At 37.3% G+C, this 14,382-nt stretch overlaps 1 protein-coding gene across 3 annotated transcripts in view; it reads right to left on the bottom strand.

Moving 5' to 3' along the window:
- Nucleotides 1-542: 542 nt before the first annotated feature.
- The window catches only part of camsap2b (calmodulin regulated spectrin-associated protein family, member 2b), a 57,368-nt gene continuing 43,528 nt past the window's right edge, over nucleotides 543-14,382 (bottom strand). For 2 of the 3 annotated variants that reach the window (XM_073856434.1, XM_073856441.1), the window contains exons 13-19: nucleotides 14,150-14,286; nucleotides 10,562-10,782; nucleotides 10,234-10,330; nucleotides 10,011-10,076; nucleotides 6,588-6,700; nucleotides 2,410-2,528; nucleotides 543-2,209 (exon numbers count right to left, since the gene is read on the bottom strand). In XM_073856434.1, the coding sequence (XP_073712535.1) occupies nucleotides 1,913-2,209; nucleotides 2,410-2,528; nucleotides 6,588-6,700; nucleotides 10,011-10,076; nucleotides 10,234-10,330; nucleotides 10,562-10,782; nucleotides 14,150-14,286 (1,050 nt within the window). In that variant the 3' untranslated portion in view covers nucleotides 543-1,912. The remainder of the gene's footprint in view (nucleotides 2,210-2,409; nucleotides 2,529-6,587; nucleotides 6,701-10,010; nucleotides 10,077-10,233; nucleotides 10,331-10,561; nucleotides 10,783-14,149; nucleotides 14,287-14,382) is intronic. The other variant, XM_073856443.1, reaches the window with a different exon arrangement.

Here is a 14,382-nt window from a genome sequence, read left to right as displayed (position 1 = left end):
TGCAGAAATGCATTTAACCTTTGCCTTCACTGTAAAAAAAATGTATATTTTATATTTATATTTTTTGTCAAATCAGCATATATTTTTATGTTACAAAACTTAACAAATTAAGTTAAACCTTTTTATCTTGTTTTTATAAGTTATGTCAACTTATCAGAGGTCAAAACCTAAAATAGTAGGTTGATATGACCTGCAAAACCAAGTTGTTTTAACTTCATGCTGCTTTTTTTACTGTGTAGAAATTGCAAAAACATACTTGTCTCATTTTATCAAAAAGCTTGAAAGGATACATTTAATCTGGGCTCTTATTGGCTGTCATTTATTCAAAAATATTTTTTTTAAACAATTATAGTTATCTATTAACAGAAATGAATCTGTTTGGCACAGATTTTTGTTTTTGTCCACGAAAGTAATTTCAAGCATTTAACCATACACCATTCGATTTTTAAGATCATTGTTACGTTTCATAATAAATGTATATATATATAATACCCATAATTCCACTCTAAATTATGAATGACAAAGTCAATGCTACTAAAAGCGTATGATGAACAAACACAGCGGACATGACCTGGAGAAAGATTAAACATCTAGTGGCGGCTCGTGACTGCTCATCCGAGGGGTGCAAATTCACAATATGTGTTCGGAGTGTCATGTCTGTTGCTTGTGTTTTCAAAATGTGTTTGTTGCGTCATGTGAACCATGTGCATCACGTGTTTTGTCAAAAAAGCACATAGGATCACTCGAAGCACAGAACACATATTTTGAAATTACGAACCACACACTTGACGGGCTACATACATACTTCGCATCGAGCGCCCTCGAAAAAAGAAGTCATTGGCCGCCACTTTAAACGGCATGTAGAAATGAACAACTCTCACTTTCTTCTGATCTCTCACTGATAGGAATTACCCATACTTGCACCTGTTAAACATCTTTTCTTATGAAAAATATCAGTAATATTCAATGGCTTAAAAATATGCTTAGTATGAAAAACTATATCTGTACAGCATCAATAAATTCAAACGATGATTCACTTCACTTAGTAAAAATAACAAATATCTTTCGATTCTTTAGCACCTGAATACAAAATGTCTCCAGATGACTGCTTGCCAAAATGTCCCAGCTCTTTAAAATGCACTTTATAATTCCACATGAGTTACCACACTATTTAACAATAATACGCACGTAATATCTCATTAAAAGCTTCATTATATGATATTCAAAAACTCAATGTCTCCTCTTATATATGTAAATGTACTCCAACACCCAAATAAACTTGATCTTTGTAAGATGCATGGTACCCATACATGGTCCCCAAATATTCTGGGCTGTGATACTACAAGTAATAGCAATTTATCTAGGAATGTATTTAATATTTCTAAAGTTAATATGTTCATTTTGGAGAAAGAGGCATCTTGCATGGACAACGTTTAGCTAATTTTACATACACGTGAAGTAAATGTGCAACAAGCATGACAAATCCTGCCCAAAATATAAACAGACTCAGACATTAAATAACACAGAGTGAGTTTTTGAGGTTTCAGTACAAATGAAATACTGCAATACAACCTTCAGAGAAGTTAGTTTTCAAGTGTAATATGTCTCTTATACCGCTATACAAGCAGGTCGTGTACCTGCTCATAAACTGAATAACTGCGCTGTAAGCATACTGTAGCATAAGAGACGCGACAAAACAAGCATAAGGCCACAAAAGTTTAAAATGTTAAAAGACGTAAAGCATTGGTCAATGTTGCAACATTTCCACATACACACACACAACAAATAATATGTGTGTGTTTTGTGGAAGTTACCACACATAATCAAAATCAAACAAAGCTTGCAAAAGTGTTTTCTTTACATTCAGGTTGTGCAACACTAGACGGGAACCATCCATGCATCGGTCTCTTTCTTATTTGAGAAGTTTTTTGGGTGTGTTTGCTTTCTTGATCTGCCAGAGGTGGCCATAGATGGTGATGGCATCTACACTAGCCGACATGGTCTTGGCGGGTATTTTGCTGAACTGTTTCTTGTCCGAGCTGTATTTATAGAGAGTCTCGATCATTTTGGGTGTGATGGTCTTGGGCCCGATGCCAGCCAGCTTGTTGATCTCCTCCGCCTCTGGGCAATACGTGTACAGGCAGCGAAACTGACAGCCCGAGTCCCGGAACAGAATCAGAAAGTTGTTGGCTTGTGTTTTCTCCATTACCTACAAAAAGACAAAAGATACTTACTAATAGGTTTAACATTGATGTATTCCCTTCTACTAGCTTATCTGATATGCAGTGAATTTACTTGAACTTGTTGAGTAACAAATTAAATTTACCAGCTCAATTTAAATTCATTTTTTTTAAGCGAATTAGAATTGATTTTGCAGAGAAAACTTTCCAAACATTAAAAGCGAATCACCTCCAGGATCTTGTTTTTCTGTCCCTCATTGACTCGGCCTGCGAGACAGCAGTGAGCCAATGCGTTCTGGATGATGTATTTATTTGATTTAGCACTGGGCTCCTTATACAGCTTCGGCCCTGCAGAAAAAGAAACACACCATGCAAGAATTAGAGAAAACAATCAGTGTTTGAATTTCAGCTTTATAACTACACTGAAAAAAACATTGGTTGCACACGATTAAATTAGGTTTTTTTAAAATAAAATTAACATTAATTAAAATTAATTTCATTTGAAGAAAACTTGATTAATTCATGTTTAAATTACCATACGTAGATACAACAGTTTTTTTTTAAGAAAAATCATTTTAAGAAAACTTAATTCAATCATGTGCAACCGGAGATTTAAGCTTTATTCTGGCTGATTATTAAAGCTAAAAATCCATAACCTAAAGTCCCCCTGAACCGGTAGTCGGAATTGATTTAACCTCCGTGTTGTGACATATTAACAGACTATCATGCGAGGAAAAACAGTGGGCGTGGCTTTCAACTGTGCTTTGATTGGATATAGAAACGTAGGCGTTTCATTCAGAAATGGAACAGAGGCGGCTCGTGACTTCTTTTTTTGAAGCGCAAGATGCGAAGTTCGTCACAACATGTATGTAGCTTGTTGTGTGTGGTTCGTAATTTCAAAATATGTGTCCTGCGCTTTGAGAGATTGTGTGTGCATCACGTGTTAAGTCAAAATAAGTGCCTGATACAGATGCGTCTAAAGGGTTTATGATAAAAGAGACGCTCGCATTTGCCAGATACTCGCATAATCTCATGCGTAATCAGAGTTTAGTGTTAAGGAACTTTCTAGCATGTATTTTGGGAACGTGAGCGTCTCTTTTATCATAAATGGTTTTGACGTGTGTGCAGCAGGCACTTATTTTGACAAAACACGTGATGCACACAGGATCTCTCGACAAGCAGGACACATGTTTTGGAAAAGGGAACCACACACGTGACAATCCGAACACTTATTTTGAATTAGCGTATCCTCGGATGAGCAGTCACGAGGCGCCACTGAAATGGAACTGGTATCAGACTGACAATAGGAGGCGGCGGAGTTAACGGATGCTCCCGCCCAAGTTGTCTAGCTGATGTCATCAGAGAATGATTGCTACACGAGGTGGAAGTACATTTACAGATTTTGATTGAAGTTTATGAGGGCACATGAATTTTTAAAGGGGTCATAAATCTGACTTTTTCCATGTTTAAGTGCTATAATTGGGTCCCCAGTGCTTCTGTCAACCTAGAAAACGTGATGAATAACAACCCAGTAACTTTTTTTGGTAAACCATTCTCTGCAAGTCGAATTACAATAATATCGCCCCTTAATCTGCACTATTCAACCATGGCATTGCCATTAAGTGCAGAGAGAAAGAGAGAGAAAAAAATAATTGACAGCACAAGTGTTTTAATTTCATCATGGCGATCAGTGTTTGCATTTCATCAGCTCATTTGCATTTTAAAGGACACACCCAAAAACAGCACATTTTTGCCTACAAAGTGGCAATTCTAACATGCTAAATTATTTGTGTGATATTTTGAGCTAATACTTTACATACGCACTTTGGAGACACCAAAGACTTATTTTACATCTTTAAAAAAACTCATAATATGACCCCTTTAACAAAATAATGACTTGCATGGAAAATTGTGTAAAATAAACACTGCAATATTACATAAAAAAATAAGGACTGTCAGTTTTGATTTCATTGGAAATAACTTAAATTGCTGTGGTATTACAATATCAGAAAAACAAAATATAAATGTTGTTAAGAAGATCCTGTTTCTACTGGCTGTGTTTCAGCTTCATTTAAAGGTGCCAAAGAATGCATTGAAATAATATATATAATAATTGAAATAATAATATAATAATAGTATGTGGCTTTACTAATTGCAAAAATGATCCAGAAACAGTTTTACATGTCCATTTACAACCATAGGATTTGTCTTTAGAATGAAATGGTCTATTATTACCTTATTTAAAAGGGTGATGAATAATAATGTTGAGCTCTGCTCTGATTGGCTGTTTCACAGAGCAGCTCATTTCAGTAGCTCTGTGTGTGTAATCAGACCTTATGTTTGAGTCTGTATTAGATGAAGATACACATTTTGAGAACAATCAATTGTTTGGAGATTGTTAATGGACGTTTCTGAGTGGTAAGTTCGTGTTTTTTTCAGTATGGATCTGCAAAACGTCACATCAATAGTAGAACTTCAGGCTAAATGCTAGCATATAGCATTAACTAACATATAGCGCAAACTCAACAGTCACAACCTTGTTTTTTAGCATTGTAACCACTTTGTAATTAATTGAATGTGTAATTTAGCGTTGGGGTGTACATCACAACTATAACATCATAGTCGGTGTTATGTTGAGATTGGCCTGTTTTCCAGCGGTCTTCTGCATGCACGAGGTTTACATAAAAAGGAGGACACAATCGTGTTTAAGGCTCACAATATGACATTACCATGTACAGCAGTGATTCCCAACCGGGGGTACGCGTACCCCAGGGGGTACGTGAAGAGTTTCCAGGGGGTACGCGAAAAGATTTATATTTTGCTTTCATCTTATTTACTTTTAATAAAAATGTCTTTTGTTTGTCCAGTCATTTACCTAAGATTGATTTTTGTGAGGAAAGCATTGTAAAAAGGACAACTTTGTAATTTTAATCTTATCATTAACATAATTAGCCGTCAAGAGTAAATGCGCTGCATGATCCAAAACGCAATAGCGATGTCCAACTCAAGAACGATCTCACTATTATTAATGAACCTGAATAGTTTCTAAAGACACAAATTTTATTAACTATTAATAATCTTCAAATAATGTTATAATATTCATTCCCGCTGCCATTGCATTTTCAAATGATGCAAAAAAAAAACATATTTTGGCCCGTATGTATTTTTTTGTATTTATAGAGAATGTTTTAACACATTTTGTTTCTCTTTATATTTGAACAGAATAATTTAACTTATTTGCACACTTTAATTATCAGTAACTTAAATTGAGATCTTAGTAAATTTAGGGCATTTACTAAAAAGGACGTGAGAGCTCAATTCCAAATAAGCGCCGGAGTGGAAAATTTGCGTGTGATTTACTACAAAGGCGCAAATAAAATACACAGGCACAAAAATAACATAAGCACATTTCTATAATGACCATTGCAATCTACTAAGAGCAGCGCAAATTAGTACAGGGTCGCAAATAAGAGACCTCGGCAGGACATCCCAATGAAAATGCGGACTGCAGAGTGTGAAATTCCACTTAAGTAGAACCGGAGGACGAAAGATGATTTGACTTCTCCTCGTGACTTCTCCTCTTTTCTCCAGCAAATTAAACATAGCATGGCTTGGCAAACTATATAGTTTTTTTAAAGAATGTTCCTCTGGCAAAATGTAATACTCTCCTCGCATTAATGTTGCTTCTAAAAGGAAAACTTCCACAAATGCAAATGCAATAAGGTCCCAAAAATAACACCTTTTCAGAGCTAAATATCTACTGCATGTCTTTAGTAAGTTCAGTCATTATTTAACGCCAAAATTATGGTTTGCGCAAGCTGTCAGTAAATCTGGCCCTTAAAGGGGTCATATGATGAAATTTTTAAATTTGTAAACTAAGTCTTTGGCGTTCCCAGAGTACATATGTGAAGTTTTATCTCAAAACACCCTACAGATAATTAAGTATAGCATTTCAAAATTGCCATTTTGTAGGCCTTAGCAAAATGTGCCATTTTTGGGTGTGTCTTTTAAAATGCAAATGAGCTGATAAAATGCAAACACTGATCACAATGATAGTGGTTTGTTGAAATAAACATGCCTCATCAGTCAGTGCATTTTACTTTAATGTTAAAATTAATTAATTAATTAATTAATATTACTAATTATTTGTCTTTAAAACACAACTTTGGTTTAGTTTCGATGAAGGGGTACTTGAGCCTTACTGATAGGGCTGTGGGGGTACTTAGGGCTCAGAAGGTTGGGAACCACTGATGTACAGAACTCTTATTATTCTACAGCACCTTTAAAGGCAAATGTTTTGTAAACTTGTGTTTTATTATAGATTACAGATTATTATACAGGATCAAGGTCCTAACCACAGGTTATGTGCTCAGGTTAATGTTGTGACATGTTATGCCCAGAGCCCACCTGTATATTCTGTGTTGGACGCTGCGGACGATGTCGTCGACTCGAGCTCCCAGTTCTCCCCGTTACCACTTACTGATGGACACGGTGACAAGCATCCCTCTGCAGAGTCAGGCCTGAGGATGAACACACACAGCTCTTTTAGCAAGACTGCAGTCGTAACTTATAAGGTAGCCACTTTTTCTACTGAAAAAAGAAAGAGATGCTTGTTTTCATACAAAATCAGCTCCACCAATTGATGCTGAAAAGCCGAAGGGTTGAAAAAACCACTGAAGCAGAGCTCTGATGAAACAGCAGAGACAAACTCATCACACTGCATCCTAACCAGGTGCCATACAACAGTATCTAACATTTTTAGTCTACACACCAAAGTGAAAATGCGGGGTGATGTGACAAATTCATAGTGATAAGATTTTATATATAGGTCTGTGGAGAATTATTACAGACCAATGAGAATTCACTGTGGGCACTAAACATAACATTGAAAACGTAAAATTGACTAAACCATACTGACTATATATTGACTACACTATTGGCGCTTTTCCATTTCATAGTACCCCACGGTTTAGGTCGGGTCACCTCACCTCACTTTGGCTTGTTTAGCTTTTCCATCGAGTTTAGCAACACTTCGGAGTGGGAGGGATTACAGGCGTGTCGTTATATTTGCGCTGCCTACTGCTGTGACATCATACAAGTGAGAATGTTGTTGGAATCTCTATACATTCATTTATTTCTCAGTCCGCCACAAAATTTAAATTGACCACCACAAATAGATGTTTGCACATCACGTTTATCACTACCTTGGTCTCAAATGACAGTTTCTGTACAAACACCCGTGGCGTCAGTCGATGCGCTCCGCTGAGCCGTATTTAAGTTGCATTTAAGCATATATGTGGACGTGCATGTCGCAAATGTGCCGCCACAAACTGCAAGTCTGGAAATAAACTGTTATGGTGTTCCTGATTCTCAACCTGTGGATGTTTTTCATCGCTAAAAGGGTGTTTGGGAACTTACAGCAAAGCACAAATGACAACAAGTCAATGCGAGACAGCGCAAGCTAGCACGAAGGTAAAGCTAATCTTTACATTTTAGCGATGATGCTGGTAGTGACAATTCTTTCAGACCAATCAGGTTTTGGTATCAGCTCGGGCCGCTTGGAACCCCAACCGAGGTGGTACTAAAAAAAAGTATTGGGTACTACGTACTGCACCCAGTGGAAAAGCCCCCAAAGCTGACCCGATCCAAACCGAGGGGTATGCAATGGAAAAGCGGCATATAATGCACCTAGTTACGACACAATGTCATGTTAAATGTGAAATTCTGATGCTTATGCAGTTGTCAAAATTTTGTTGCTGTGGTTATACAGCAGAAAAAGCAACAAACAAAACATGAACACAAGAAAATTAAGTTAAAGGTGCAATGTGTACATTTTAGAAAAATCTATTGACAGAAATGCAATATAATTTACATAACTATATTATCAGTGGTGTATAAAGACCTTACATAATGAACTGTTATGTTTTTGCTATCTTAGAATGAGCCATTTTATCTACATACGCCGTGGGTCCCATAACATCGAAGCCACCATGTTTGTACAGTAGCCCTAAATGGACAAACTGCTCCAAAGAGTGCATTTCGTCACTATATTGTCTCAGACAGTGACATGTTTGTCATGTGGCAGCTACCGTAGGTCAGAGTCCTGCAACGGGTCGGGTACCCGCGGGCAGGGTTTGTATTTCTAAGGATGTGCACACCAAACTTTTAAACACGGCTGTTTTTTCAGCCAAGCGCTTTTTAGCTGTGATACTTAAGCTGTGAGCCGGTTGGTTGTTGTGAAACTTGTCCCGCCACTTCTCCACTGTGATTGGACGGCTGTGTGAGAACTGACATTGACAAGCGGAGCATTTCACCCAAACTTGAATCTCTTTCAACTCTCGACGCTCAGCACCGAGCGCGGAAAAAACGCTGACCGCCGGCTTATTTGAAAAACGGCTGCGGGGGTAAAAGCTTTGGTGTGCACGCCCTAATTACCATTACACGCGCAACATATGACATTTGACCCATCACATCACCACCACTACTAAAGTGCGCGACCTTTGTTGATTCTTCTCGTAGCCTAATTGGAGCGAGCGTTGCAGTTTTGCTGTTGATAGCCGGAAGCTGAACGTCTTCTCTTAGAAAGCATTTCAAGACGAGACTTAGGAGCACAGCAGGGGTTGTGTAGGTAGGTTGTTCTTTTTCTTGTTTTTTTTAATTAATATGTCTATTTGTGTATAGTTATCAGGTTCCATTTGTGCCGATAGGCTGCTTAATGGCACAAAACAGAGTGCATTAGCCTATTCATGACGCTGTTGTGATGTTGAGAGATGTACGAGATAAAAAATAAAGCACTTTAATTGGAATGATTTTAGCGTGTGTGATTTATGCGGGTACGGGCCGGGTAACGGGCCAAATATTAACGGGTCCGGGCGGGTGCGGATTTAATTTTGATATTATCACGGGTGACGGGTTGGATCTGGTGCTGAACTTTGCGGGTACGGACAGGAACGGGTCTCCAAAAATGGACCCGTGCAGGACTCTGCCGTAGGTCCTCTATCAGTCCTTCCAGACAAACACAGTTTTTTGTAATTTTTCCAGGCAAAAATCGTTGATCTTACCGCACGTTTTCTTAAAAAATGCATTGGAATATGCGGGATATTTATGCAATTTTATGCAATGAAATTGCGGGAACTTGCAAAAACTGCGGGAACTACTTGCAAAAACTGCGGGAACTACTTGCAAAAACTGCGGGAACTACTTGCAAAAACGGCGGGAACTACTTGCAAAAACTGCGGGAACTACTTGCAAACACTGCAGGGACTTTTGCAGCTTTTCAATGATGTTCACGTCACTTCATAACGTTCCCATGGCAACAGGGGACATGGCTGCGCTTGTCTGAAGTAAATGCAACATTTTTCAACTTTGTGCTAAGATATAAGTGACTTTTTGCTAAGAAAATGCGGATTATAAATCATGCAAGCCTCAGAAACTTGTCATTTATGTGGCGTTAGTGCAGCGTATTCGTAAATATGCGGACTTTGGCTGATTATGCATTGAATCATGCAATCGCATAATCGCTTTTTCTGGAGGGACTGCTCTATGTGTCACGAAAGGAAAAGATGACCAGTGCAATTCGCAATCTCACCAATAGATGCCACTAAAATCTACACACAGCACCTTTAACATAAACTGTAAAATAAAAAAATCATTATATTGTATAACATAATCCAGATCAGATATTTATAAGATTATTACAATTTATTGTCGTCTAAAACTAAAATCTGATGTCCAAGCACACAGTATGAGTTTAACCAGCGTCCAAGCTGAAATGACAGCCACCAGCCCTGTGAAAAAATGACATGGGAGTGATGCCGTCTGCAGACTGACCTTCCCTTTTTCCCTTTAGAAGAGCTCAGAAATAAACACAGACCGCCAGGTGACAGTCTGCTGCCTCTGAGCAACCAGCACAAAGAAAAGACAAAGATACCATACACAAAAAACAGTGGGTTACGGACTACACGTTTTGTTTCACAGCAATAGATGCGTGTTAATATTGATTAAAACAGGTGCAGAAAGATCATGAAATGGACGTTAAAAGAAATGCTCTCACCTTGATGGTCTTTTATCTGACTGAACACTTTCATTGTCTGCCAAGTTGAGGGAAGCGAGTGACAAGCTGGACACGGAGTATCCGCGGGGTCGTGAACCTGGACGTACAAATAACGTACACATATCATGTTTGAGTTATTTAACTAAAAGCATTGTGAAACATAATCTTAGAAACATACAAAATGTAGATTTTTTCTTTCATCATCTTAAAGTTAACATTTTTGAATGGATTTTCACAATGGTGTAAGCTTTAATGTCTCTCTTTTAAAAATATTATGTTTTAACCAATGCTGGGGCAGAAAACCTTTTGGTCAAATATTCCAGCATACCTGTGGCGGTCCGTACTGGAGGTTTTGGAGACTCCATTATGTCTCTGTGCATAGATTTGGGGCGTGGCTTCTTTTGCTTGACACTTGGGGTGCGTGGCTTAATAACACTGTCCATGTCATCCATCAGTTGGAGCTGTTTCCTCCTCATATACTCGTTTTTAATGTAATCTCGTCTGTCCTTATCATCTTCCTTCTTCTGACGTTCCTCTTCTGCCTTTAGTCTGTTCATGTAAACCATCAAATAAAATATATTGAATACATTTCAACCATAAACGACAGGAAGTGCGCCATTGGTTGGTTGATGGCAGTCTGTGTATGTACTAAATGTACTGTGTGTGTGGGACAATCTGTGTATGTACTGTATGTATTTTACTTATTTTAACTTATTTTTATTTTTTTTATTGTTCAATTTTCTGTTATTGTGTAGGGTTGCATGTAAACTTTTTGTATTATTGTGTGTGTAGTGTTCTGAGATTGTGTAGTGTTGTTAGTGCTGAGTGGTGTGCCGGTTCATAACTAATACCACTTTTTATTTTTGTTATGATATTAATTTTTAAAATAACCCCATACGGCTTTATGTCGCACCGGTTTATGTCGCAACAGGAATCCTGTATGTCGGCAGACATGTCCTGTACGACTGTGTAATGTTTTGCGGCCAGGAATCCTGAAGGATTGTAGTTATGTGTGATATAATAAAAATCCCACAGGACAGGGTTTATGTTAATTTAACAAAATTACAGTTAAATTTGTGTTATACAATAGTTTTAATAAGCATGTTGTTATGTGGGAATTATTGTTTAATATATACTATGATTACACACATTTTCTAAATATTTGGAAAAATGTAATAAATAACATGACCCTACTTTTGAGCAATAGTGTATATTACTGTAAAATATAGGTTAAAGTGTAACACATTGCAATACATGATACACAGTTTAAATACAGTTTTCATTCAAATTAATAAGGGTTATGTTGTTGCTTGGTTACTTTGTTGCTCTCAAGTGTCAGTTATTTTGGTGCGGGCACAAACTCGAGTTGAAGTTCACACCCTGTAAATTTCTGCGCCATCTATTGGTGAATCAGGTGAGTTAAACTTAATTTTCCATCGATTAAAATACTTCAATATAAAGAAAAAACTTTATCTATCTATCTTATCTATCTGTCTGTCCGACTTAAACGACTTAAAGTAAATTAACTTTCTGATAAATTATTTCAACATTATATTTGTTTGACATAATGCATGCTTTTTGCTGTTATCAAACTTTATTTTTTCTCTCATATTAGGTGGGACAACCACAAAAAGACATGCTGTTGTTTAAAGAAATAGAAGAAAAAAGAAAACAACACATAAATTAAATTAAAAGGTAGGCTACTTGTATACATAGGTACAGGTTTTTTTTCAGTTTTACAGTTTTTTCAGTTGTATTACAGAGTTAATTTCAACATTCTATTCTATTTATTAAAAATGTAGAGATTATTGAAGATGTGAAGAGTTGCTACCTAAAAATAGCATTAAAAATCATAATGCACCAACTGGCAAACTAACAACAGCAGCTTGTCACAGTGCCCGTTACAAACACCACAAAAAAGTCATTGAATGGATGCAATTCCCTATGTGCTGAGCACATGACGCATCTATTCTCTTTGTTTTAACGGTTATGAACTTTCCATTGCGGAGCAAGGATTCCCATGTGAGAATGCTTTAAGCACATCAATTCTGCGTCCAGGAAGCACATAATCATAGCTTACAAGATGATTTAGACACATCAATTCTGCGCCCGGGATGTGCATAAAAAGTCCAATCAAGTGCATAATTCCCAAAATAAACATCTGACCTAAAGTTTTTTTTACTGTGACAGTTTTGCGCAAAATATATTTATGTATGCATATGTATTTGATCAAACATATCTATTATATGTTCTCCCAAACACTGCCAAAATGAATCATTACCAATGTTCATGTAACTTGTAAATCATTTTAAATGATTGGTTTTTAAATGGAAAATGATAGTAGTTTAACATTGTGTGTGTGCGCATGCGTGCAATTCTACATTAAAAGCAACACCAAAGAGTTTTGGCTCTTTGCTCCCCCTACAGGCTAGAAGCGTAATTGTCCATTACCCACTGTCATAAATACTGAGGCATAGCTGGCTCTGATTGGATTGTAGGTCTGCCGTAAAGCAAGTTTTTGTAGTATTCACTCGGACTACAGGACCGCTACCCGACGGCTGGAAACTTCTTTAGTGCGGTTTTGGCCGATAGAGGGCTGCAAAGCGTATGTGAAAGTGCTGTTCACCCTGTTTAGAGTGGATAAACGACTGAAACTGTTTTGAAAGCGTTATTTTAAGGTAAAAAAAACTCTTTGGTGTTGCTTTAAAATGGATCAGCAGATATCAGTCGATACTCATAATTCTGGTATTGGATTAGAAATGGAAAAAGTGGTATCGGTGCATTCCTAGTATTTTGACTGCTACTGTCATGCATTCTGATTCCTTCACTTCATTAGAATCATAGTGTAATTTAATAATTCATTAATGTCATTTTTCTACAAATTCACTCATCATGACAGTAAAAGAGGACATTCAGTCAATCTACGGCAGTATTTCCTCTTTGTCAGTAGAAAATGTGGTCAACACCCAGTCATGCATGAAAAAAAAAAACAAATACTTTCATATACCGTGAAGCTGGCATATTTTTGAAAAATACCTTGATATAAATTTTTGGTCATACTGCCCAGCACTAAGTGTTGTGTTAGTTGTGCTAGTGTTTGCCATAGTGTAGTGTTGAGTGTGTGGTTTTGTATAACTGTGCGTGTTGTGTATTAATTTAGTTATATTCTGTTTTGTCCAACATATAAGACAACCCTGATTATAAGATGGCCCCTTCGAAGTGTACCTATTGAAAAAATGCTTTTTGAAGACCAACTCTTGTCTTTTATCAAGAAAATGGTTTAATTTGAAAATACTTTTAATAGGTAAAAAGGGGACCAGTTTGGTTCCCCACATTACTTTTCATAGGGCATACAGTACCATATGTAACCGGCAGCCTGGATTTAATAAGAGTTAGCCTGGGCTATCCATCACATTGTGAAGAAACACACAGTCTATTAATATTTCATTAACAGTAGAAGTCTGCCTTACTAAAGGGCTCATTATAGTTGTGCGTAGGTCCTACTGCGTAGCCGCGACGGCGTAGGTTCCGCGTCGGTTTTCATTTATAACCACGTGACGCGCTGTTAAAATTTTTGCGAGGTGCACGTCAGGCTACGCAGAGCTACGCACAGGCTACGGATAGCCTTTACGCACGACTATAAATCGGGCTTTAGTAACGACTGTAGTTTATCAGGTTGCTTCAGTCCACGTGAACTTGTTTATGTGTATTTGGCGCCACCTACCGCAGTTTTGTGGGTGTACAGTATGATTGACATGTAATCATCTACTATAGAGCTCAAATATAAGACGAAATTGTTTATTAAGAGGCATTTTTGTGAAAACATTTTTGTCTTGTATTGTGGACAATACGGTATATATATTTTTGTTTTTGTACTGTATTATTGTGTATTGTACTGTGTGTGGTGTTGTCATACCGCGCTGCTTCTTTCTTCTGCTCTGTCTCAGCCTCCTGTTGTTGTTTCTTGATCTGCATTTCTCTTTCTCTCCGCAGCCTTTTCTCCATCAGAGCGGCTTTCTTTTGAGCAATATCATCCTCTCCTTTCATGTCATCCTGAGTTACAGTACACACAGCTTTAGTATATAGACTCACATAGTTACAAAGGTATCAGAACACCTGACAGATTTGAAAATATTGAACTTTTCTGCC

This window comes from Misgurnus anguillicaudatus, chromosome 2 (assembly GCF_027580225.2).
Source record: "Misgurnus anguillicaudatus chromosome 2, ASM2758022v2, whole genome shotgun sequence".
Taxonomy (NCBI): Eukaryota; Metazoa; Chordata; class Actinopteri; order Cypriniformes; family Cobitidae; genus Misgurnus; species Misgurnus anguillicaudatus.
Note: the sequence above shows the minus strand (reverse complement) of the source record. Positions and strands in the feature narration are given on the sequence as shown.